Source organism: Verruconis gallopava (assembly GCF_000836295.1).
Source record: "Verruconis gallopava strain CBS 43764 unplaced genomic scaffold supercont1.4, whole genome shotgun sequence".
Taxonomy (NCBI): domain Eukaryota; kingdom Fungi; phylum Ascomycota; class Dothideomycetes; order Venturiales; family Sympoventuriaceae; genus Verruconis; species Verruconis gallopava.
Window position 1 is genome coordinate 804,792 of NW_015622140.1, and position 21,324 is coordinate 826,115.

Here is a 21,324-nt window from a genome sequence, read left to right on the forward strand (position 1 = left end):
TGTACAAGAAAATTCCGCTGGCCGTGCCCGGCCCCTGCTCCTTCGCCCAAATCGAGTCTCAGACCTGTTCAGCGTCGGCTACCGTGGGTAGTCGTCATACTATTTCTTCCCAAGAAATCCGTCCTCAGTGCCGGACAGGGTAATCTGCTCGGGCCTGATTCGCTTGTCTACCAGCTGTGGCGTTCTGAAACGTCTGATCCACCAATCTGGGCGCCGTGCTCGTGGAGAGCGCCTCGTATCTTCAGTGTGCGAACTGTAAAAGGTTGCGGACGCATTTCGGAACAGCATTGCGTCCCATAACGTGACCAGCCTTTTGCTGAAATAGATCCTGACCCCGACATCCTGGCTTTGAGTTCTCTGCTCTCGGTTGAGCAGTCGGTAGAGCTAAAGATGAGAGCGATGAAAAGGCATGATAATACAGAAATTTTTTTTTCAACCGAGGTTATGCTTGTTTTAGAATCGAAGTCCTAGAGTGAGCAGAGGCGATGAATCCGTCCCATGCGGCACGAAGCTGCCCGTGGCGCTTGAACTGGCAGCTGCAGCATAGACGGGAAGAGGCAGAAGAGCGCAACCAAGAAAATCCGCTCAGACGGCATCTAGTTGCAATTTTTGAACCGCTGCATTGGGTCCATTCCACGTTGGAAAAAGCCATTGGCATTCCTAACTCGTTCTACGAGCTGCGAATCTAATTCAAGGAGCTTGAGTCCACGTTCTGCGGAAGCAATCTCCTAAAAGGAGGGTGTCAGCATCTAACCAAATCAACATTCCTCGTCGCTCGGTGACTAAAGTCAGGGTACCGACATGAACCAAATGGCGATCGTTCCACGGGGGCGGCTGCCAGTTGTGCGATGACGAAGAAGATGCCTTCCGATCTGCTGTTTCTGTCGTGACCCATGGGGGTGACTCAACACAGGGCGCGCTCTTAGTCACCGATGGAGGAGCCATGATGAAGGTTAGAACACAGCTGGAAAAGGCGGGTAGCCGACCAAATCTATGTACTGATGATGTATGTCTGTCCAAAGTTAGAATGGAACACCGGAGTCAGAGCTGTTCGCTTGGGAAGATCGGTTCAGAGTGAGTAGTTCTTCTGACAATCTCTATAAAATTCAAGTCTCTATGTCAAAGATGTATTTAACCTCAACAGAATGGCCCGTTCTGGAATCCAGCGTTGACATGCATCGCCATGAAAGACAGAGCAGCCGCATATATGCAAGGAATAACAAAAGCGCCGGAACACATGAAGCATCGCAAACCCGCCTCTTTGAGGCGACCATTGATACAACTAATTGGAAATAGATCGCTGCCTAGAGTACATTGGGGTTCCGCTTCGACAGAGCTGAAGCGGTCACGAAGCAAAAAATGAAGCGAGAGCCATTTGCTTGACGAGACTGAAAGTAAACCGGAGCTCTGCGTCGCCAGAGTTGAAACGGCCATGAAGTAAATAATGAAGCGAGACGCCGTGCGCTTCTATGGGGGGGTGTCAAGACAAGGACAGAGGGGAAAGTGGATTTGTATGCCGCGTTCTGTTGATTCGCGTGTTATGATATTCGCAAACCGGAGCAAGCTCTTTGGCTCTGGAAGGAGGATTAGGTGAAGTCCTGGCAAACTTGTGAATTGCGTTATTCTACGGGGCGATATTGCGTGCCATGGAGGTCTACAGAATGACATGGAAGCTAAAAGTGTCGAATTGGGTAAGTCCAATCGCGTTCTCGAAGTGCATTGGGGCATAGCACTAGCAATCTGAGAATGACACAACCCCGGAAACAATAAGTTGGACATATCTAGATCCTGGAACCCCTCTCACTTGAACCATCTGTTTTCTTCCGAAGTTGTGTTTTGGCCGTGAGTCCAAGCTGGCAAGAGCGCACCTTCTGCTCGAGAACGTCGTAAAGAAACTAGCCACAGAACATCGGTACGCAACGAGACAGCATCCCAGAGTTGTACAGAAAGTCCCATTTCCTTAATATTGCATGAGAGGACCTCGAAGCCTTGCATTTGCGATAAAGTGAGGCGGCAAAGCGTGAGCGGGCTAAATTCCTTTAACAATCGCCCTGGAGGAAGGCAAAGTAGAAGAGCCGACGCGGCCCAGGTCACTTCTCCCTTTAGTAAGGATCGGCCTGCCCGAGATCGAGATCATAGAATAAATGTCGGCCAAGAGAAAAGAGAGCTGCTAGGATTCATTGAAATGATTGAAGTTCGCAAAAAGGCAAACGAAAAAAAGATCGCACGCTAAACCCAACGGGAATGAGATAAAACCAAGTGAAAGGTTATACCAAAGGTCAGCACGAAGAAATTAAACTGTGCGAAGGAGGATGCAGGTTGATTATTGACATTTATCCGGTCTAGAATCTTTCAAAGAGTTTAACGCAGGAGTGAATCTGGAGAACATGGTCGCGATGATGGCCCCGTAGCTTCAGTGAGGTATCCGGCTGTGTCAGACATAGAGAAGGCTATCTACTCTGGTGATTAGCAAATTTTTCACCTGCCTGAAATGTCTCGCCTCTAGAGTTGAATGTATGCCTACTTTCTTCGCGAGTCGACAGCCTCACGTAGCTTTCTGATGACCTCTGCGGGATCCTGGGCACCAAATACAGCACTGCCAGCAACAATGACATTTGCTCCGGCATCCGCAGCTTGATCTATCGTCTTTTCGGAGAGTCCCCCATCAACCTCGATCGGTAGATCGGGATATCTCTTTCGCAGCGCAGCCACTTTGGGAAGCTCCGAGGCCATGAAGGACTGGCCCCCAAAGCCTGGTTCTACAGTCATGATGAGCACCATCTGTGAAGACTTTAGCTTAAATCTGAGCTTCAAAGAGAATGTAGCACAATGTGTGCAATTATATCTCACTCACGTCAGGTCGTTCTTCCAAATTTGGACTATCCAGGATATCCCATAGCACATCTACAGGAGTTTTTGGCTTGATGGCGATACCTGCCTTGAGGCCATGGGAATGGATGTACGCAATGAGCTTCTTGGGGTTGGTCTTCTCGTCTGTCTTTTGCTCAGGAGATTGCGCCGCTGTCGAACCCAGCGCCGCTTCGTAGTGAAAACAATAGAGATCGCAGCCTGCTTTCTTGAAATCGACAACCCACTTGTGGGGCTGGAATGATGCGTTAACCCCGAGCTTTAAGAACCCTGAAGGAATAGAGAGGGGCATGGTTGCACAGCCATTACCCAGTGTTTGGCGAAGCAGCTGCATAGCATCCAACAGCCATACACTCGGCCAAAGATCCACGGCTCATGATGATAGGGTCTCAACTTACCTCCGCTATCATCATGTGGCAGTCAAATGTACCTTTTCCCATCTCAACTGTTGGTTTCGGCACCCTCTCGCGGATCTTAGTAACCACTGGGGCGCCAAAGGTCATGTTGGGCACGAAGTGCCCATCCATAATGTCTACATGGAGCCAGTCCGCACCTCGATTCATGGTATCAATGCATTCTTGGCCTAACTTGCCAAAATCAGCCGATAAAATGGAGGGCGCGATGATTGCTGCGGGCGACATTTTTCGCGGCCTGAGGGAAAAAGTCGAGCTTTTAGAAAATCGGCTTAGCTTTGGGGCCACGAAATTAATCAACCTGAAGAAATGTCAACTGAGACAGGCCCTTATCGGCAGAGGTTACAGGTCTTTTTGAACGTGAGGATCACCTTTAAGGTCTTGTTCTGGTCGATGCGATGTCTGACGTAGCAGTGCTGCAAAAGTAGGGTTTGTGGGCTGTCGTTCCTTGTGAGCTCCGAGTTTCCGCTAAGCTCACTCCATCTGTCCAACAAGCCAAGCGAAGGACCAACATCTCCACACTTGCGATCCTCAAGTGCTTTCCAGCCTAAAAGCTCCAGCATGAATGCAAACGTATGCGAACGCTTCTGACCGAAGCCCTGTGCCCCCGGATCTTTCCACGCAGGAACGAGTGCGGCAGACTGCGAAGTCTCCTGCCTGGACGCCGCATAAAGCCAAGCTCCTTTGTAAGGATGGCGCAGCCATAAAATTAACAATATAAAGCTTCGCGCAAGAGGCAGGAATCCGCATCATGGAATGCGATACGCTCCACCGAAGGGTGAATATCGGCGGTTAAAATCAGAAGCCCAGGTGCGACAGTCGAATGATTGGCTCTGGATGCGCCTGGCGTTCGTTGGTCCACCCACAGAAGCGGCTAGACGTGATCCTGTAGGGGAGCCAGCAGACCCAATTAGGTGACCCGCCTCGCGGTCGACCAGCGACCACACTTCGTCAACAACGGCGTTCGAAGCCATTCAGCGTGGCGTGGTGAACAGACCACGACGGGCGGCAACTGGGAACCTATATCACATCCCAACCGCCGCTGAATCCTTCAGAGCAGCTTTCGCTCGTTCACTTCTTGCCCATATCTGGCCATTTCTGCCTCTTCGTTGACCGAAGACTTGCTAGCTCTAACAAAAGCTGTGGATCGGCTCACTCAGTCTTATTAATTAATTCTTAACTTAATTCAATGGCTACTCTCCAGACCCTTCCCGCCAGTCGATTCTCAGGTTTTCGTCGGGAACGAAACCACAACCGAACTACTTTCATTGAAGACTCACCGCAGGAACCGCAGACTGCCTTTGATGACTTGTATGACATGAGCGACGACGATACAAGCGAGATCTCTATCAGCTTCACATCCGAGCTGACCAACGGCAACGGCGAACCAACACCCCGACTTCAAAAGCGCATGTCGTCTCTCGTTATTCCGTCACCAACTGCGTGGCCGACCATCCAGAATTTCAAAAACTTCCAAAAACAGAGCATTCACGCTCCACTACTTTCCCCCAATACTAGATCACCTGCGATTGTTTCACCAAACCCAAGGATGCTTTCTGCTCTTGCTACCCGACCAATGGCCAGCACGTCAAGTGCCCCATCGCTTGATGGCAGTCTCACCTCTGAGGAACTGTCTAGCCTGAGCTGCCCATCGACTCCGGATTTGGATCGCAGCGATCGTGAATGGTCGACGCCCGTACAGCTTCACCCTCAGGCTCTTCAAACGCTTACGGCAATCAATGTTGAAGAGGAAATAGAGGAACCAGTCGAAGCTGTGGGCGAGATGCAAGAGATATGTGAGCAGCGTCCATCTCTAGCTCTTGACGTAACGATCGAACCCGCCGATGCGGATGAAGCCGAGCTTTCTGCATTATCTGTTCCATCCCCGGGCGGCTTTTTCTCCACTTTGGATCCATCCTCGCGCAATACATGGCTCTATGCTCAGGAAGATGCTCCATCAACTAGCATTGCAGAGCGCTTTTACGGCGTACCATGGACTGAGAGCATGAACGAGCGAATTATTGAGTACGACGTCGATGATAACATCACGGAGGGCCCTCCAACCGCTCGTAGAATTGCACTTGCTTCTCCACAAGTTGCAGCTCCAGCTCCGCAAAACGAGTCTTCCCAGTTCGACTCATCGGAGTACAAGGACAACTATGCTGAGGAGCTTCAGGCTATGGGTCAATGTAACTTTGACCGCACTAGCATGTGGCTTCAACAGCAGGAGAGATATGTCGCTGACGATTCTATGTCGATCCACAGCTCCTCTGGTGGCCTCCATAGCCATAGACAGCATGTCTCAACAATCGCAGAGACTGTTGAAGAGGAGGCGGTATCGGTTTCTCTCCCGACCCCTAAGTCCGTCCGCTTCGCTGAAGACGTTCACCCAGAGCCAGAACAGGCTCCGGTTGAGCAGGCTAAGGTCGAGAAGAGCGACATTTTTGTAAAGGCTGCGAAACAATACGCTTCGAGCAAAGGCCCCCAAGATGCCTTTGTTCAGCGCAAGGTTCGTACCGACAAGCTTCGCCTTGATCGCAGATGCCTGTTCCCAACCCACTTGAGCCGTCTCGATGGCAAATACGAAATCGAGAAGGAGGAGCCAGAGGCTCGCCGCCCGGCTTCTGACATGTTTGGACCGGAATTTACCGAAGAATCTGAGGCTGTCACTGCTACCCTTAGGCAGCGCCGTGCTGTCGAAGAGATTCGGCCCATCGCGTGGAATCTTGAAGCTACAAAGATGCTGAATGGTGGATCCCTTCTCACAAGCCCAACCGGCAAGCTCATGCCAAAGATCGAAAACGGCCGCGTCCTCGACCTTGGTGGCCTTGCTTCCTGCGACTGGGCGTGGCAGGTGGCGCTTGAGCACCCGTCCAGCACAGTTACTACAGTATACACTGCTCACGACCAGTCCGTCAATCCCGCCATACAGGGGCCACCCAACCACCGAACTAAGCTTGTGCCGAACCTGTGGACCCTTCCTTATGCCGATAACACCTTCCACGTCATCTCCGCCCGTAACTTGATGACGCTCCTGAAAACTGATAAACCATCTGGTCGCTCAAGAGACGAATATGACCTTGTCCTCCGCGAGTGCATGCGAGTCCTCACTCCAGGCGGATATCTCGAGTTTGCCCTCTTAGACGCAGACATTGTCGGTGGTGGTAACCAGGCTTGCGCCACTAGCGTCGAGTTCTGCTTCAACCTCCGCACACGTGGTTACGATCCAGCGCCGACCAAGCTGTGGCTTCCTCGTCTCCGCCGTGCAGGATTCGCACAAGTCCGCCGGGCTTGGTTGAATTTGCCCTTGGCTCAGGCTGACGGCCGGCAAGGCACTACCGCAGATGCAAGCCATATCTCTGGCCTGGTCGGCTCATGGGCATGGGAACGATGGATGCTTAAGCTGCATAAGGAGATGGGCCGTGAAGCCGATCGCCTTCTCGAGGGTGTTCCTGCAGCACTTGAGGAAGGCTCTTACACCGGTGCCTTTTGGAGGTATTTGAGCGGCTGGGCACGCAAGCCAATGTAAATACCAGCCTGATTACCGCTGTTTCTTATGTTTGATATATATAATTCTTCTTAGATTGATCTCAGTTGGCGCAGCCGTTTTGTTACATCGGATTTAGTTTGAATGCTCGCCGTGTCCACGGACCTGGCTTTCCTTTGTGATTAGTTCAAAAAACTGCAGTGCAAAAGAATGGTCTCGGTCTGACTTCGAAGTGGCTGTTGCAGTGCGAATTGTCAGTTACTTCATTAGACTGAAGTCAGAAATGAAAAATAAAAGCTCAGGTGCAATTTTGTCAATTGCGTCAAATTCGCAGCTGGATTCGTTTTGCCGCTCGCACTTTCCCCTCAAAGAGAAGTACTGTCACAATACATTTACCGGCTTTGATGCTCACATCCCCAAAAGACGATGCAATAATATAAATGCCTGATATAGCTGGGTTTTCCGGTTATTTACCGACTCCCATATGCTCGGAGCTCTGCAACTATTTTGAGGTATGCAACAGGTCTGACACCTGCATGCGCAGCTCCTGTTCATCGATGTAATCATATTAAATATTCGCGTGTGCAACCAACTTGGCGGTGACGTGCTAAAAAAAAAAGTTAGATGCGGCATAATGATATTTCTCATTTGGCATGCTCGACTAAGCGGTTGTACAGTTCTTCTGGTAACCGGGGCACAAAGCTGATTGCCAACGCTTTTATCTTCGAGGCTTGAAGTGGAGGAAAGGAGCGAAGGACTTGGTTAGGGCTGCAGATGATTCAGTTAGCAAACAGGCTGTCAAGAAGATACCAACAAATCTGACCTCTCCGCGCCCAAAATCTGGTCACGTATCAAGACTAGTTGAGCCACGATACAGACGATATTCAAGTGCGTCCCGTACGCGAAAAGGAAGTCCCACAGTTGTAAAACTTCCGGTAGAGGAGGGGTACAAGCACACATCGTCAGCACGGATGGAAATGCGTAGATAGACGCGTGGAGGCCTTTATGCTGCAGCCAATGATACAACTTGGGATCGCAAATCTGGAGGACCTCGTCTACCAGCGCCAAACCCTTGTGCACACCTTCCATGCTTCCCCGAATATAGCCCGGGCAGACGGTGCTCACAAGTCTGTCAAACGCGGTGAATGCCTCGGCTTCACTTCTCGCTGCGTAGAGGAATGGGGCAGCGAGGACGTTCATGCCTTGAACATAGCCTACGTAGTCCGTCTTGTCTCCCATCTGGCTTCCGTCCTGCGTTCCAGACACCGAGCTCCTGCTGCGCGCCGTGTTGTCGGGACTCGCAGTAACGTCCATGGTCATTGTGGGTGGAGATAGCCAACCATTGACTCGCGCTTCATGCGCGTCCTGAAGCTTCCAGGCGACTGCATTGAGTACCCTAGTCAAGCTATTTTCCGTCACCCGGTTTCTGAACAGTGGATCGGTAGCAAGCGTCCTGAATGTGTCGTTGCGTATTTTAGAGTATGCTGGCGAAGCACCTTGTTGGACGAGGTCGAGATAGACATCGGTCTTGATGGGTGGCGAATTGAGCAATATGAGCCATACGTACATGCGCAGCTCCGACTATTATTCTACTCAGTTGCTGATGCTAGCTATGGATGGCAGATTGTTTACCGTGCCGTCACTTTTGCTAGGTAAGCCGTCGATCAGTATCTTGTATCGCAGCTCGTCCAAGCCAGAGGCAATGTCGCCATTGGGTGGTCCTCTCCTCAGCAGGTGCTCGAATGTCTCTTGAGTTGCGGTGACGGCCATGTTGACTATATGTTGTTCGATCTCGTCAAGTGAACACAACGCGTCTTTTGCACGTCCTGACGCGCCTTACGATGATCTCCACACGGCAGCTGGAACCTGTGGCTGACTCTTTGTGGCACAGCCACAAGCTTGTCTGCCTGAGGCATAAAGGCTTCTCCAACAAAATCATCGACACTCAACCTCGCGTCACAAGCGTCGTGGTCGTGCCGTTTTGGTGAAGAGATGCTCATCCCGACTTGTAGCCTAGCCTCGTGGTTGGTCTTACCGCTCTTCAATCCATCCAGAGTTTTGAGATGAATATTAGCCTTTGTCCGCTGATCAACTCTTCGTGAACGCGATCACGTTCAATGCGACCTGTGCGGATGGCTTCGCATCTGTATTTTTTTCATGTACCACAACGCGGGAGTCCTCCCAGGAACGTCGCACTTTTCTCAGGCCTTGGCTGTCGGATCCAACGAACGGACGACTGATTAATGAACAAATTCTTACGCACCAGATTGGACCATTTTGAATGCGCCTTAGGGACCCAACGCAGGCGCTATCCACCAAAATGCGTGGACCTGTGCCCACAATACTTGCTTCCAGCAAAGCAATCTGAAGACGATCAGCACGCTCGCCCATCCTAGAGCAGATCAATCTCGCATTGGAATTTTGCAGATCTGCTCATCGACTTTCTTAGTAACTAACCTGACAAACACTCACTGGCTTTTCGTTGCGCATGCACCTGAGATTTCCGCTTCTATGTCGTGAGACAGGCCCTCAATCACGCAATTCACTAACCCGCCTCTCCCGACCCTGCTCATTGGAGGTTTATTGCACCACAACACAAGGTGTTCCAACACCAAGACCCAGGCGTACCCGTAGTTCTGGCTGGTTGAGGTTAAGCTTCCGTGTTGATTAAGCTACGAAAGGTTAGCAAACTTTTGAAATACCACAATGATCTTTTGTTACAAATGAAACGGAAACGTGAGGATCTGCAGCTTGCCAGTCGCTCCCATATCCTGAATCCACACCTGTGCGCCGCGGCGAAAAGTCGAAGCGATCGCGTCATCAATCTACCTGACAGATATTTCTTTGTCTCTGAGATTCTATCTTGCTAATGTCCGCACCTCTGGCTCCTCTATGGCGATTCGCCTATTGTCTCTTCAAACCGCAAGCGTGTAGAGTCTGGATCTCAGCCTCGCGCATGCGACATATCTCAAATCCCCCACAGTGGCTTTTTACTCTCGCTCACATCATTCATTGCCGTACTTACGCCATCCTAGGAAACTCCCTAGTTGGTCTGAAGAAGAAGAGAGCGCTGCATCAACGCACGCGACCAGCGGATCTCATTTCTTGGAGGGCTTAAATACTCTGCACATCTTGCTACGATTAGTTTGGCACAGGGTCTATTTCTCTCTCTCTCGTGAAAACAGTCCAGGGTACATTCTCCTACTGAACTGTGCTTGATCTAGTGAACAAACTATGATCAGCCGAACGCAAGTTGGCCATTCCTTGGCCAAAGTTCTAGGGATTAAGCTTGACGACCCGAAGACCGATCCTGTCACTCGAGGAGAATCCGTCTTCTCAGTGACCACCGCAGATACCTATGTTGAAGAGGAACCAACAATATTTGAATGGTTTGAAGAGCATACCCCCTCACTACGGGATGTCGGACGATATATATACAATCTCTTCCCTTTCATTCACTGGATCGGTCGCTACAACTTACAGTGGCTGTATGGTGACCTCGTAGCAGGTAAGAAGGCTCAATCGCTTTCTGAATAACCATGCTGAGTCTTTTAAGGCATCACTGTTGGCGCGGTTGTTGTACCGCAGGGTATGGCGTATGCGAAGCTTGCCAGCCTACCCGTCGAGTTTGGCCTATACTCATCTTTCATGGGTGTCTTGATCTACTGGTTCTTCGCAACATCAAAGGATATTACCATAGGCGTAAGCTTCCTAGAAATCTTTTGAAGAACACATACTGATGATACTATCAGCCCGTTGCCGTCATGTCTACCCTCACCGGTACTATTATCGATGAGGCAAGCCAGAAATTACCGAATGTCGAGCCATATCATATTGCTTCGGCCCTCGCTATCATCTGCGGATCTATCGTGGTATTCATCGGTCTAGCACGCTTAGGCTGGCTTGTCGAGTTTATTTCACTCGCAGCTATCTCTGCCTTCATGACGGGTTCTGCTCTCAACATCGCCGTAGGCCAGGTGCCAACCCTCATGGGCATTACCGGCTTTAACACTCGCGATTCGACGTATAAAGTCGCTATCAATACTTTAAAACATCTGGGACGCTCCAACGTGAATGCTGCAATGGGTCTTGCATCCCTATTCCTTCTGTATCTCATCAGATGGTTTTGCAATTTCATGTCTAAGAAGCAGCCCAATCGCAGAAAGATGTGGTTCTTTATTTCCACTCTAAGAACTGTATTTGTTATTCTCCTATTCACTCTAATCAGCTGGCTTGTGAACAGGCATCACAAGAAGAGTCCGAAGTTCAGCATTTTAAAGACAGTGCCGCGCGGCTTCCAAGATGCCGGCGTGCCAGTCATCAACTCGGAAATCATCGATGCCTTTTCGAACAAGCTTCCTGCCGCAGTCATTGTCTTACTGATTGAGCACATCTCTATTGCGAAGTCTTTTGGGCGCGTCAATAACTACACAATCGATCCCTCGCAAGAGCTGGTTGCCATCGGCGTAACGAATCTTCTAGGACCATTCCTTGGTGCGTATCCAGCCACGGGGTCTTTCTCACGTACCGCCATCAAGTCCAAGGCAGGCGTCCGCACACCGCTAGCTGGAGTTATTACTGCTGTTGTTGTGCTCTTGGCCATCTACGCTTTGCCCGCTGTGTTCTATTACATCTCCAACGCTACCCTGGCAGCAGTCATTATTCATGCTGTTGGAGACTTGATCACGCCACCAAATACGGTCTACAGATTCTGGAGAATCTCTCCAATCGAAGTTCTCATCTTCTTTGCTGGTGTCTTTGTCACCGTTTTCAGCACCATTGAGGACGGTGTTTACACCACGATCTCCTGCTCTGCCGCGCTATTCTTGTTTCGGGCCTTCAAAGCCAAAGGCTATTTCCTTGGCAAGGTTAAGATTCATTCAGTCATTGGGGACCACCTTCTTGATGGGGAAGAGAACAAGACTGGTGTTGCGAAGCCATACGATCAAAATAGAGGTCATGTGAGTAGTCACGACACCGCAGAGTACCGTAATGCCTTCCTCCCGATCAGCCACCATGACGGCTCCAATCCGGCGATCGAACTTGAGGACCCATACCCAGGCATTTTTATATTCCGATTCTCAGAAGGATTCAACTACCCGAACGCCAACCATTACTTGGACTATATGGTGAAGGTCATTTTTGAGAAAACCCAGCGGACCAACCCTTTAAGCTTTCCACGGCCGGGCGTAAGTTTACTTATTATTTCGCCTACGTGATCCAAGACTTAAGCAGATTTTAGGACCGACCGTGGAATGATCCAGGTCCGCGCCGCGGAAAGGAATTGAACTCTAACGACCACCGTCCGACTCTCAAGGCGATCATTCTAGATTTCTCCTCTGTCAACAACGTTGATATCACCTCTGTTCAAAATCTAATCGACGTACGCAATCAACTTGACCGCTATGCGTCCCCCGAGACCGTCGAATGGCATTTTGCGGGCATCAACAATCGCTGGACCAAGCGCGCCCTTGCCTCTGCTGGCTTTGGCCAACCATCCGAATCGTCTCACGCACCAGGTGAGGGTCATCGGTGGAAACCCATCTTCTCTGTTGCCGATATAGGTGGCTATGCCTCTGCAGCGAACCAGGCGGAGTGGGAGCAGAATCGCGATGAGCTTCGTCGTGCTTCTACCAGAAACGCGGACATTGAGCGAGCAACAAGTGTGTCTCAGTCAAGCGAGGAGAATCCAAAAGCTATTCCGGGAGGCGTTTGCGCCGTTCCAGGCAGACATATTATTGTGCACGGCGTCAATATGCCGTTGTTCCATATCGATCTCACGGCAGCGCTGCAGAGTGCTATCTATAACGTGGAGAGCAGACCGAGGATAGATCCCAAGGTTGCGATTGAGGTCGAGGCAGCGGCCAAGGCTGCCAAAGCTAGTAATTAGTATCTAGATGACTATATGTTTTGTGCTTCAGTTAGGTGTTGCGCGACAGGATAATGCATATACATGTCGGCCTGCAGAATGCTCATGGGAAGTGCATCGTCTGACACAAATCCGTTCGTGCTCTTATTGAGTTTAACATTACTGCCATCCGAGGGTTGACGTCCCCCACGACCATGTCTGGCTTTCAGGCCTGGCCAATTTGCGGTCATCGTGGGATTTCTGGGTCTTTCTTCCCGAGCTTTCTTGTTGCAGCGTCAGCCTCGCAAGAGGGTGTCAAGGTGCCCTTAGCGTATTCTGTTTAGACCGCTTTCTCCACAACTCTGGCCAACCGTGGCGGGGTTTTGGCTGGCCTGCCCATGGCGTCGTCATACGCGCGGGTCATTCGTCCCTTGTGCAGCAGGGGAGCTCTGAAACCAGGTACAGCCTCCTACCACTACCACCACCACCATACCTGGGATCGATCGTGACCCCGTATTCTCCTGCAGCCAAACCAACTTCCTGTGTGCTCAAAACATCTGCCCATCTCCGGTCTGTTGTTCATCGTCAATTTGATCGCAGTGATTCAAGATGGGAGGCCGAGAAACCTCAGATTCATCTCCTTCGACCTACCCGAAGCTCGTGGAGCGGCCGGTCGGTAAGCAGATTCACAACATTTACCTGGACCGGCTGCGACAGTTCACCAATACTGGCCAATATGAGAAGCAAGGGCTCATGGGGTACGTCTCGATTCCAACTCCTCGCCGTCGCAGCCGCAGCATCACCGGGATTGCATTTGTTATGATCGAGCAAGCTAATTGAGCTCTGTATACACAGGAAGATGTACGAAGGTAGGGTTCAGGGAGAACCCTTTGTGAAACTCAGCGTATACTCGCCTCCCAACCTATCGCGCCCGACGTTTGAGGATGCAACAAGCCATGAGTTCGCCGAGGCGCACGTCGGACAGTCATTTGGCCCTAGCTGGAGTACACATTGGTTCAAGATCGACCTCACCATTCCTGACAGCCTCGTCAAAAAAGAACACCTCGAGTTCCACTGGGACACGGGTGCCGAGGGCTTGATCTGGACGGAAAATGGAGAAGTCGTGCATGCCCTTACAGGAGGAGGTGAGCGCACCGAATGGATCCTTCCGGATGCTTGGAGAGATGGAAAAAGCCATACTTTCTACATCGAGATGGCGTGTAATCACATGTTTGGCAATGCGAATGGGGACACGATCCAGCCGCCCCCGCCAGATCGATACTATCAGCTTCACACTGCAGACATTGTAGCTGTCAACTTGGACGCGAGACAACTATACATCGACTTCTGGATCATTGGAGATGCGGCAAGGGAATTTCCAAGCGACAGCTGGGAGAGCCACAAGGCGCTGCAGGTGTGCAATGAGATCATGGATACTTTCATTGCGGGCAATGGAAGTAAGGAGAGCATCAAGAAGGCGCGTGAGGTTGCTAGGCAGTACACCGGAGATGTGGACTCGGAAAAGGTGTACCAATCCGGGAAGCCGGCAATCGTGCAGGCTATCGGGCATTGTCACATTGACACTTGCTGGCTTTGGCCTTGGGCTGAAACGAAGCGGAAGGTCGCAAGATCATGGTCAAATCAATGCGACTTGATGGACAGATATCCCGAGCTGAGGTTCACATGCTCGCAAGCACAGCAGTACAAGTGGCTTGAGATGTACTACCCCTCGCTGTTTGACCGTGTCAAGGAAAAGGTCAAAAAGGGTACATTTATCCCCATTGGCGGCAGCTGGGTGGAGCATGACACCAACCTCCCAAGCGGTGAATCGCTGGTCAGGCAATTCCTTTACGGCCAGCGTTTCTTCGAATCCCATTTTGGGGCAAGATGCACGACGTTCTGGTTGCCTGACACGTTTGGTTACTCGGGTCAGCTACCGCAACTGTGTCGTCTTGCGGGTATGACACGCTTCTTTACACAGAAACTGAGCTGGAACAATATCAATAACTTCCCGCATACGACGTTCAACTGGGTAAGTTTGGACGGAAGCCAAGTCCTTTGCCATATGGCTCCTAGCGAAACATACACCGCTGAAGCCCACTTCGGCGACGTGAAGCGGAGCGTAACGCAGCACAAGAGCTTGGATCAGGATGAGACGTCGTTACTTGTGTTTGGTAAAGGGGATGGCGGCGGTGGACCGACATGGCAGCATATCGAAAAGCTTCGTCGCTGCCGTGGTATCTCTGACAAGATCGGTCTTCTTCCTCGCGTTCATATGGGAAACTCAGTTGATGACTTTTTCGCCGAACTAGAGAGGAAGGCAGCAAGCGGTACTGAGTTCGTAACATGGTACGGTGAACTGTACTTCGAACTACATCGTGGGACATATACAACGCAGGCGAACAACAAGCGCAACAACCGTAACAGCGAATTTATGATGAGGGACATTGAGTTTCTCTGCACGCTGGCTAGTTTGAAGGGTGAGATTGACGGCAAAAAGAGCAAATACGAGTATCCGAAAAAGGCGATTGATTTCATGTGGGAGGGTATTCTCTTGTGCCACTTCCATGACTGCTTGCCTGGTAGTTCTATTGAGATGTGCTATGATGACTCAGATGCGGTATGTAATCTTCTTCAACAACTAGCCATCAATACTAACTCTTTATAGTTGTACGCCGAAATTTTTAAGACTGGCGAGAAGGTCATGCTGGATGCTCTGCATGAACTAGGGTTTGATAACGAGTCAAAAGCCCTCAATCCAGTCGTGCTCAATACGCTGCCATGGGACCGCACCGAAATTGTGAAGCTTCCCGTCAAGACCGAGAAGCCTCAGTATGCTATTGCTTCGTCTTCAAGCACAGGTGTTGGTGTAGTAACCCCGCTTACTGCCGCAAGCGCAAAGCCCGCGTCGATCCAAGAAATTAAGAAGGGCGTTTTCATGCTTTCTAACAGTCGTTTCAACGTCGAAGTCAGTAACGGAGTAATAACATCGCTGTATGACAAATCGGCAGAGCGCGAGGTTCTGGCCAAAGGAGGCAAAGGCGGCCAGCTTGTCATTTTCGACGACAAACCTTTGTACTGGCAGGCTTGGGACGTTGAGGTCTTCCATCTGAACTCGCGAAAAGAACTCACTGCGACATCCTCACGTATCCTGGAGCAAGGGCCCCACAAAGTCAGCGTCGAGACTGAGACCAAGATTAGCGAAAATTCCTGGATCAAAACCATTATTTCACTCTCAGCAGTGCTAGACGATTCCTTTGCGTGCGTCAATTTTGATGCCGAAGTTGAATGGCGGGAGACTATGAAATTCCTTAAGGTCGAATTTCCTGTTGACGTACGCAATACGGAGGCCAGCTACGAAACCCAGTTTGGCATCGTACGCCGCCCAACACACTACAACACGAGCTGGGACATGGCCAAGTTCGAAGTCTGTTGTCACAAATGGGCTGACCTGAGCGAGGCGGGCTACGGCGTGAGCATTCTGAACGACAGCAAGTACGGGTTTGCCACTTGTGGAAACCTCATGCGCTTGAGCTTGTTGAGGGCCCCTAAAGCACCTGACGCTCATGCAGACATGGGACGTCATCACATCAGATACGCGATCTTCCCGCACATCGGTGGTCTGGATCACAGGACTGTACGCGCGGGATACGCTTTCAACAACCCAATGAAGGTTCATCACCACGCTTCCCCCTCATCTGTTTCGTCGCTACTTTCCTCGTTTAAGATCGAAGGCAATCCCGCGATCGTGCTTGACACGATCAAGCGCGGTGAAAACGACGAAGATGTCTGGTACGATGGCACATACAGTGGAATTCCAAAGGCAAAGGGCAAGAGCGTCATTATCCGAGTTTATGACAGTCTAGGCGGCAAAGCAAGGGGTACTTTGACTTGGGGCCACGTGCCGATCACCAAAGTAGAAAAGGTCAATTTGCTGGAGGATCAAGGGGAGGAGCTTGCAATGCTGAGCAGTGGGAAAGGTGTCGCCATTGAACTTAGGGCGTTCGAGGTGGCAACGTACAAATTGTTTTTGTAGGATTATGAGGAATCCACGTATGTACATGAAGCCTGCGGCATGAATTGGTGGATAAATATCTCCTTATCTTTTTAAGCATGTGCAAATAAGCAAAGTCAAAGATGAAAAAAATGTGTTGGCGTGCTACTAATCTTACGTTGTGTTAAAAATCGCCAGCAGTGATTGACAGCGTATTCAGGTCAGCGATTCATCATCGCAAATAACTCAGCTTGCGCCGTCCTCTTCCCAACCCTGCTCAATTATGCTGGGGCTGCAGTATCATAACAATCTATTCGTAGATCTAGCTGGGCAAAATTTGGCTTAAATGTGAAAGTTATCTGAGATTGAGAGCAGACGCACCTATCATCTTAACAAACTGCAAAGAGGGGTGCCGTTAAGCTAAGTCCCAAAATCTTCCTGAACATGCGGGTATTATGTAGGAGAGAACAAGAAAATGGATCCTTTTTTTATTACATTGCCTGCATCTCACATAGGGAGCGGCACAGCGCGACTCGACTCTCTCCAGTGTGGACGTCCACGTCAGGCATGTACTTTGTCATCGACCACAGATTCTGTGCTGAAAAGCATTTTTAGTTGCGATCTTCACGACAATTTGCCTACTCGATCTGCGTCGTCGTGGATTATAAAGACAATGAATGCGGAGAAGAAACTTCGTACGGGAACCCGTAATTTCGTCAGAAAGTTGGTACAGAACGGCATGCGCTGGTCTGAGAACGTACCATAGTAAATCTTTTTCGTTGTCTATTGTGCTAAAACCTACTTCCACGTATCTAAATGTCCGGCTCATCTACGACGTGCAGAGTACTTGCAGCTATCAATCCAGTTGCTTAGTTGGCTGGCAGCTACTTTCTTATGTACAATGCTCAAGTCTGTAACAGCTTTACTTTGTTCAGAGTAGAGCAACATCGATTCAGACTACGAATTGACAAGAACATATCTAAATCTTGCTTTTCCATTTTCCTGGTCAACGATGACCTGGTTCGCTTCGCTCATGGGCCTCGCCTCAGTCCATCCTTTTACCCCGTTCTTGGCCGCAAACTCTAGCATTTCTTTGATCTCCCAAGGCGGACCGATGCAACTGCCTCCCAGCTTGGCGCCCTTGCCAATTAGATGGAACGCGCTAAATCTAGGGAGTTCGTCCTCGGGCGAACCAACCTGAATAAACTGACCATCTGGTGCCAGAAGTGAGAGATAACCAGAGAGTGGCAGGTCGTGCGATGAGACCGTAGAGACAATCAAGTCAAGAGATCGAGCATGCTTTGTGGCCCAGTCCGGATCTTCACCTGTAGCAATGAAGCCAGTTGCGCCCAGTTTGGTGGCCTCGTCTCTCTTTGTAGACGAACGAGATATGGCAACGACAGTTGTTGCGCCGAGGGCTCTCGCCCAAATAATTCCGTAGTGGCCGAGGCCGCCGATACCGACAATACCAATTCGCTTTCCCGGACCGCAGCCATTTCTTTTGAGAGGTGAGTACGCTGTGATTCCAGCGCAAAGCATCGGGGCAGCTTCTATGCTGTCCAAGCCTTCCGGTATCTTGAATGTGAAATGACCCCGTGCTCGATGATAATCGGCGTATCCTCCGTACGAGACCTCTTCTGTCCCAGGCCACTTCATCGCGTACGTGTTAATCATGCCAACGCAATGGTTCTCATTGCCATCAGCACAATCTGGACAATCAGCCCGGCGGCAGCTGTCCGCTTGAGCTCCGACGCCAACCCGGTCACCCACTTTTATATGTTCGACGTTCTTGCCTACTCGAACTGCACGACCGACTATCTCGTGTCCGACGACGCAAGGGTATATCGTGGGGCCCCATCCTGCTCGTAGGGTGTGGTTGTCGCTCGCGCAGACCCCGCAATGGGAGATCTCAATATCGACATCGTCGTCGGTGAACTTGCGGGGGGCGAAAGCTTCCCAGCGCATTTTACCTTGGGCTGAGCTTTCATCGTGGCCAACCCATCCATGAAATTCGTTGGGCGACGACATCTTAAAAGGCGGCGTCAAGAGATCCTCAGTAGGACGTTCTGCCGGCGAAATGGAGCACTACCGAATGTGTAGGAGACGCATTTCACAACGGAGGTAGAATGATGGCTACGAAGAGTCCATTCCTTATCTAAAGGTTTCGTCAATAGATCAGTTCGCAATAGATCGGCCCGCCTGCAGGCCTTGGTCCCGATGTTTCCACGGTGGAGGCATGCTTTCGGCCTTTAACAGCAGAAATCGGAAATGTAAGTACGAACCTGAGAAAGCTGAGTCATGAGCAATGGGCTACATGACTCGACGAAGCTGTTCAGCCTTTTCAAGAACTGGGCATCACAAAACTCGTTATTAAGATCGAAGAGTTGCCATTTCAGCTTTCCCGGTCGATCATGATGCGCGCTCGTGTGCTCTAGTTCAACGAGAATAACATTTGGACGAGGCATACGTAGAACACAGATCCGGAAAAGGAAAGCAGTGTTCCACGTCTACAACTCGCCAATGTTTAGACTACGACACCGGAAGACCAAGACTCCTCCTAAGGCAGCCTTGAAACCGTTGCTTACTCCAATCTCCCTTAATATCAGCAGTGCGAAATGCATACCTACAGACCATTTCATAATATTCTTCAAGAGGTACAGAGTAGTCACCTAGTTCTGTAGCTTCGTCGAAAAGCAAGCCCAGCAGACCAATCACTTTGTCCCTTGGCTCACGACACTCCTGCTCGGAAAATTCCATTATCAGCGCGTACAACGAGGGCGATTTAATATCCCCACCCTCAGTCTTCTGTCGTGATGATCCTTTCAGATAGGCCTCTATCTTTTTTTTCCTCATCACTAGCTTGATCCACCCTTCAGACCGTTCGTTTATGTTCTGCTCGGCATACTCGGCAGTCACCATTCTTCCCTGAGGCCCAATATCGAGCCCACAGCCAAGGCAGATATTCGCAAGTTGGTTCCAGCACATGCCATCTTCACCCCATAGTAGAAGGATATTTCGGGCGAGTATGATCTCTTGCACGATCCATAGTCTTCTCCAGTAGGGAAGAGCCTGAAGAATTAGTAGCGCAGCTCTGACGTCTTCAGGCATTCGAAGAGGCATGAAGGACAGTGCAACAGGCGCTGCTTGTGGTTGGTACTCGTTGATAGTCTTCATCACTCTGGAGCTGTTTTCGCTTTCCGGTCCAAGCCATGCAATTACAGACCTTGCATTTGAGAATATCTGCCTCATCAGACCGACCTGGTGGTTCCGCTCTTGAACGGAAGCCTGATTGATGCACAGAGAGTCTATCCAGAAGTATTGACACTCTGCCACTTCTTGGATGAGCCCTTGTAGCATCTTCGGCGATTTCCAACCATTGTCTTGGATGCTGTGGCGGTTTCGCATTCTCACAATGACTTTCAAAGCCTGATAGATATTCTCTCGAATGCGAATTTTATTGTTGTTTAGATAAACTGTGCGACGTGGCGGCTCTTCGCCCCATGTGTATGATACGGCCAAATACTCTGGACACTGAGAAATTGGGAAGACATGCAGGCGGCCTCTAATTGCACCAGCCGTTGCTTTTTGAAATGTGATGAGTCGGACCTGGCCTGCTCGGTAGTCCAGCGGCGGGTAGTGCTGTGTTCTTTTGGGCGCCATGGTGATGGTAAAAATTTCGTAGATCTATTTTGATAATAACCTCTTCATTATTTTATTCTGGGGAGAAGAGCTAAAATGAGACATGTTGTTCCGAGTCAATGTCGTTGAGGCCGTAAGTATAGCAAGGCAGTGCACAAACATTGCGGGGGGCTGACAGGAGAGCATGTGCAGATTATGAGCCAAAGGGCCGAAAGCCACAAAAGTGACTTGATAGGTTGATGCCGATTTCGCTCTGGGAGTTAGCAGTACGCGTTCGTTCGGTCCATCTGTCATTTCTACACATTCTTTGGCGAGACGAGATCATGGAAATCTTCCTTGTTCGCAAGCATAAAGTATCTTAGGGATACACAGATCTTCGTGAGCATATGTCAAAACCTTCATCTGGAAAATGCCTTGCCATCTTAAAAAACGAAACCATCCTTGGCAAGCTTGCAATTGAGTGGTTGCGACCTTTTTTGCGCAGTATGACTTGGACGATCAAAACACACCTAATTCAGATCATAATTAATGATGCTAGCAAACATAAGGATAAAGAGCTTCGAAATTCAGACTGATATTGTTGTGGCCAAGGACGAGCAAAGTGATGTCTTACGAGACCAAATTCCTACTGTAATTTCGTCTTAATTTTCTCGAACAGAAATTGAGGCTATCCGCTTGATGAGCTCAAGTTACGGCGAGGGCAGCAGACACATTGTGTAAAAAAAACCAGGCGTGGTCATAAGTCCGAGACTCTTGCTAGAGTTAAGCGAGTTATGGAAATTCTGATACTGCTGACAAACAAATTGGTTTTTACTAACTTAGGTTTTAGGAAATGACAACTTAGAGTCCATTATAGTTGAAGGAGAGGCGAAGTTGGCGGTATAATCCTCTCGCTTCTAGAATTTGGAGCAAATCACCTATATGTTCTCCTTTGCTTATTTCCCCCCCCCCCCCCCTCCCCTAACGAGCCTGCAGTCACACACATGTAGGAAGAATGTAGAATGCTGGTGAAAACCAAAATTTACCGAAATTTGAGTGATCTGGAATTCCCATCGTGCTGGGACCTCGTCATGAA

At 50.0% G+C, this 21,324-nt stretch overlaps 7 protein-coding genes across 9 annotated transcripts; 3 read left to right on the top strand and 4 right to left on the bottom strand.

The window, feature by feature from the left end:
* Positions 1 to 1,107: 1,107 nt before the first annotated feature.
* PV09_01721 (ribulose-phosphate 3-epimerase) lies at positions 1,108 to 3,991 on the bottom strand. Of its 3 annotated transcripts, XM_016354655.1 has the most exons (5): positions 3,653 to 3,991; positions 3,267 to 3,582; positions 2,855 to 3,103; positions 2,525 to 2,781; positions 1,108 to 2,454 (listed from the first exon to the last, which is right to left on the bottom strand). In XM_016354655.1, the coding sequence occupies exons 2-5, from the start codon at positions 3,507 to 3,509 to the stop codon at positions 2,451 to 2,453; spliced, it is 753 nt and encodes a 250-aa protein (XP_016217667.1). In that variant the 5' UTR covers positions 3,510 to 3,582; positions 3,653 to 3,991; the 3' UTR covers positions 1,108 to 2,450. The 3 variants fall into 3 exon arrangements, with proteins under 3 accessions (XP_016217667.1, XP_016217668.1, XP_016217666.1); XM_016354656.1 differs by having other exon boundaries at positions 2,855 to 3,582; XM_016354654.1 differs by having other exon boundaries at positions 3,267 to 3,991.
* Positions 3,992 to 4,220: 229 nt separating this feature from the next.
* Positions 4,221 to 7,135, top strand: PV09_01722 (uncharacterized protein). Its single transcript, XM_016354657.1, has one exon. The coding sequence runs from the start codon at positions 4,471 to 4,473 to the stop codon at positions 6,808 to 6,810; it is 2,340 nt and encodes a 779-aa protein (XP_016217669.1). The 5' UTR covers positions 4,221 to 4,470; the 3' UTR covers positions 6,811 to 7,135.
* On the bottom strand, positions 4,462 to 8,596 carry PV09_01723 (uncharacterized protein). The gene is made up of 3 exons (XM_016354658.1): positions 8,401 to 8,596; positions 7,592 to 8,349; positions 4,462 to 7,536 (listed from the first exon to the last, which is right to left on the bottom strand). Exons 1-3 carry the CDS (start codon positions 8,536 to 8,538, stop codon positions 7,413 to 7,415), a joined length of 1,020 nt encoding a protein of 339 aa, XP_016217670.1. The 5' UTR covers positions 8,539 to 8,596; the 3' UTR covers positions 4,462 to 7,412.
* Positions 8,597 to 9,481: 885 nt separating this feature from the next.
* PV09_01724 (uncharacterized protein) lies at positions 9,482 to 12,768 on the top strand. The gene is made up of 4 exons (XM_016354659.1): positions 9,482 to 10,276; positions 10,325 to 10,470; positions 10,521 to 11,957; positions 12,011 to 12,768. Exons 1-4 carry the CDS (start codon positions 10,003 to 10,005, stop codon positions 12,656 to 12,658), a joined length of 2,505 nt encoding a protein of 834 aa, XP_016217671.1. The 5' UTR covers positions 9,482 to 10,002; the 3' UTR covers positions 12,659 to 12,768.
* Positions 12,769 to 13,059: 291 nt separating this feature from the next.
* PV09_01725 (uncharacterized protein) lies at positions 13,060 to 16,772 on the top strand. Its single transcript, XM_016354660.1, has 3 exons — positions 13,060 to 13,374; positions 13,472 to 15,236; positions 15,285 to 16,772. Exons 1-3 carry the CDS (start codon positions 13,226 to 13,228, stop codon positions 16,650 to 16,652), a joined length of 3,282 nt encoding a protein of 1,093 aa, XP_016217672.1. The 5' UTR covers positions 13,060 to 13,225; the 3' UTR covers positions 16,653 to 16,772.
* A 795-nt stretch (positions 16,773 to 17,567) lies between these two features.
* Positions 17,568 to 18,638, bottom strand: PV09_01726 (uncharacterized protein; the record flags this gene model as incomplete). Its single annotated transcript, XM_016354661.1, has 1 exon — positions 17,568 to 18,638. One exon carries the CDS (start codon positions 18,636 to 18,638, stop codon positions 17,568 to 17,570), a length of 1,071 nt encoding a protein of 356 aa, XP_016217673.1.
* Positions 18,639 to 19,139: 501 nt separating this feature from the next.
* Positions 19,140 to 20,270, bottom strand: PV09_01727 (uncharacterized protein; the record flags this gene model as incomplete). The annotated part of the gene is made up of 1 exon (XM_016354662.1): positions 19,140 to 20,270. One exon carries the CDS (start codon positions 20,268 to 20,270, stop codon positions 19,140 to 19,142), a length of 1,131 nt encoding a protein of 376 aa, XP_016217674.1.
* Between the last annotated feature and the right edge of the window lie 1,054 nt (positions 20,271 to 21,324).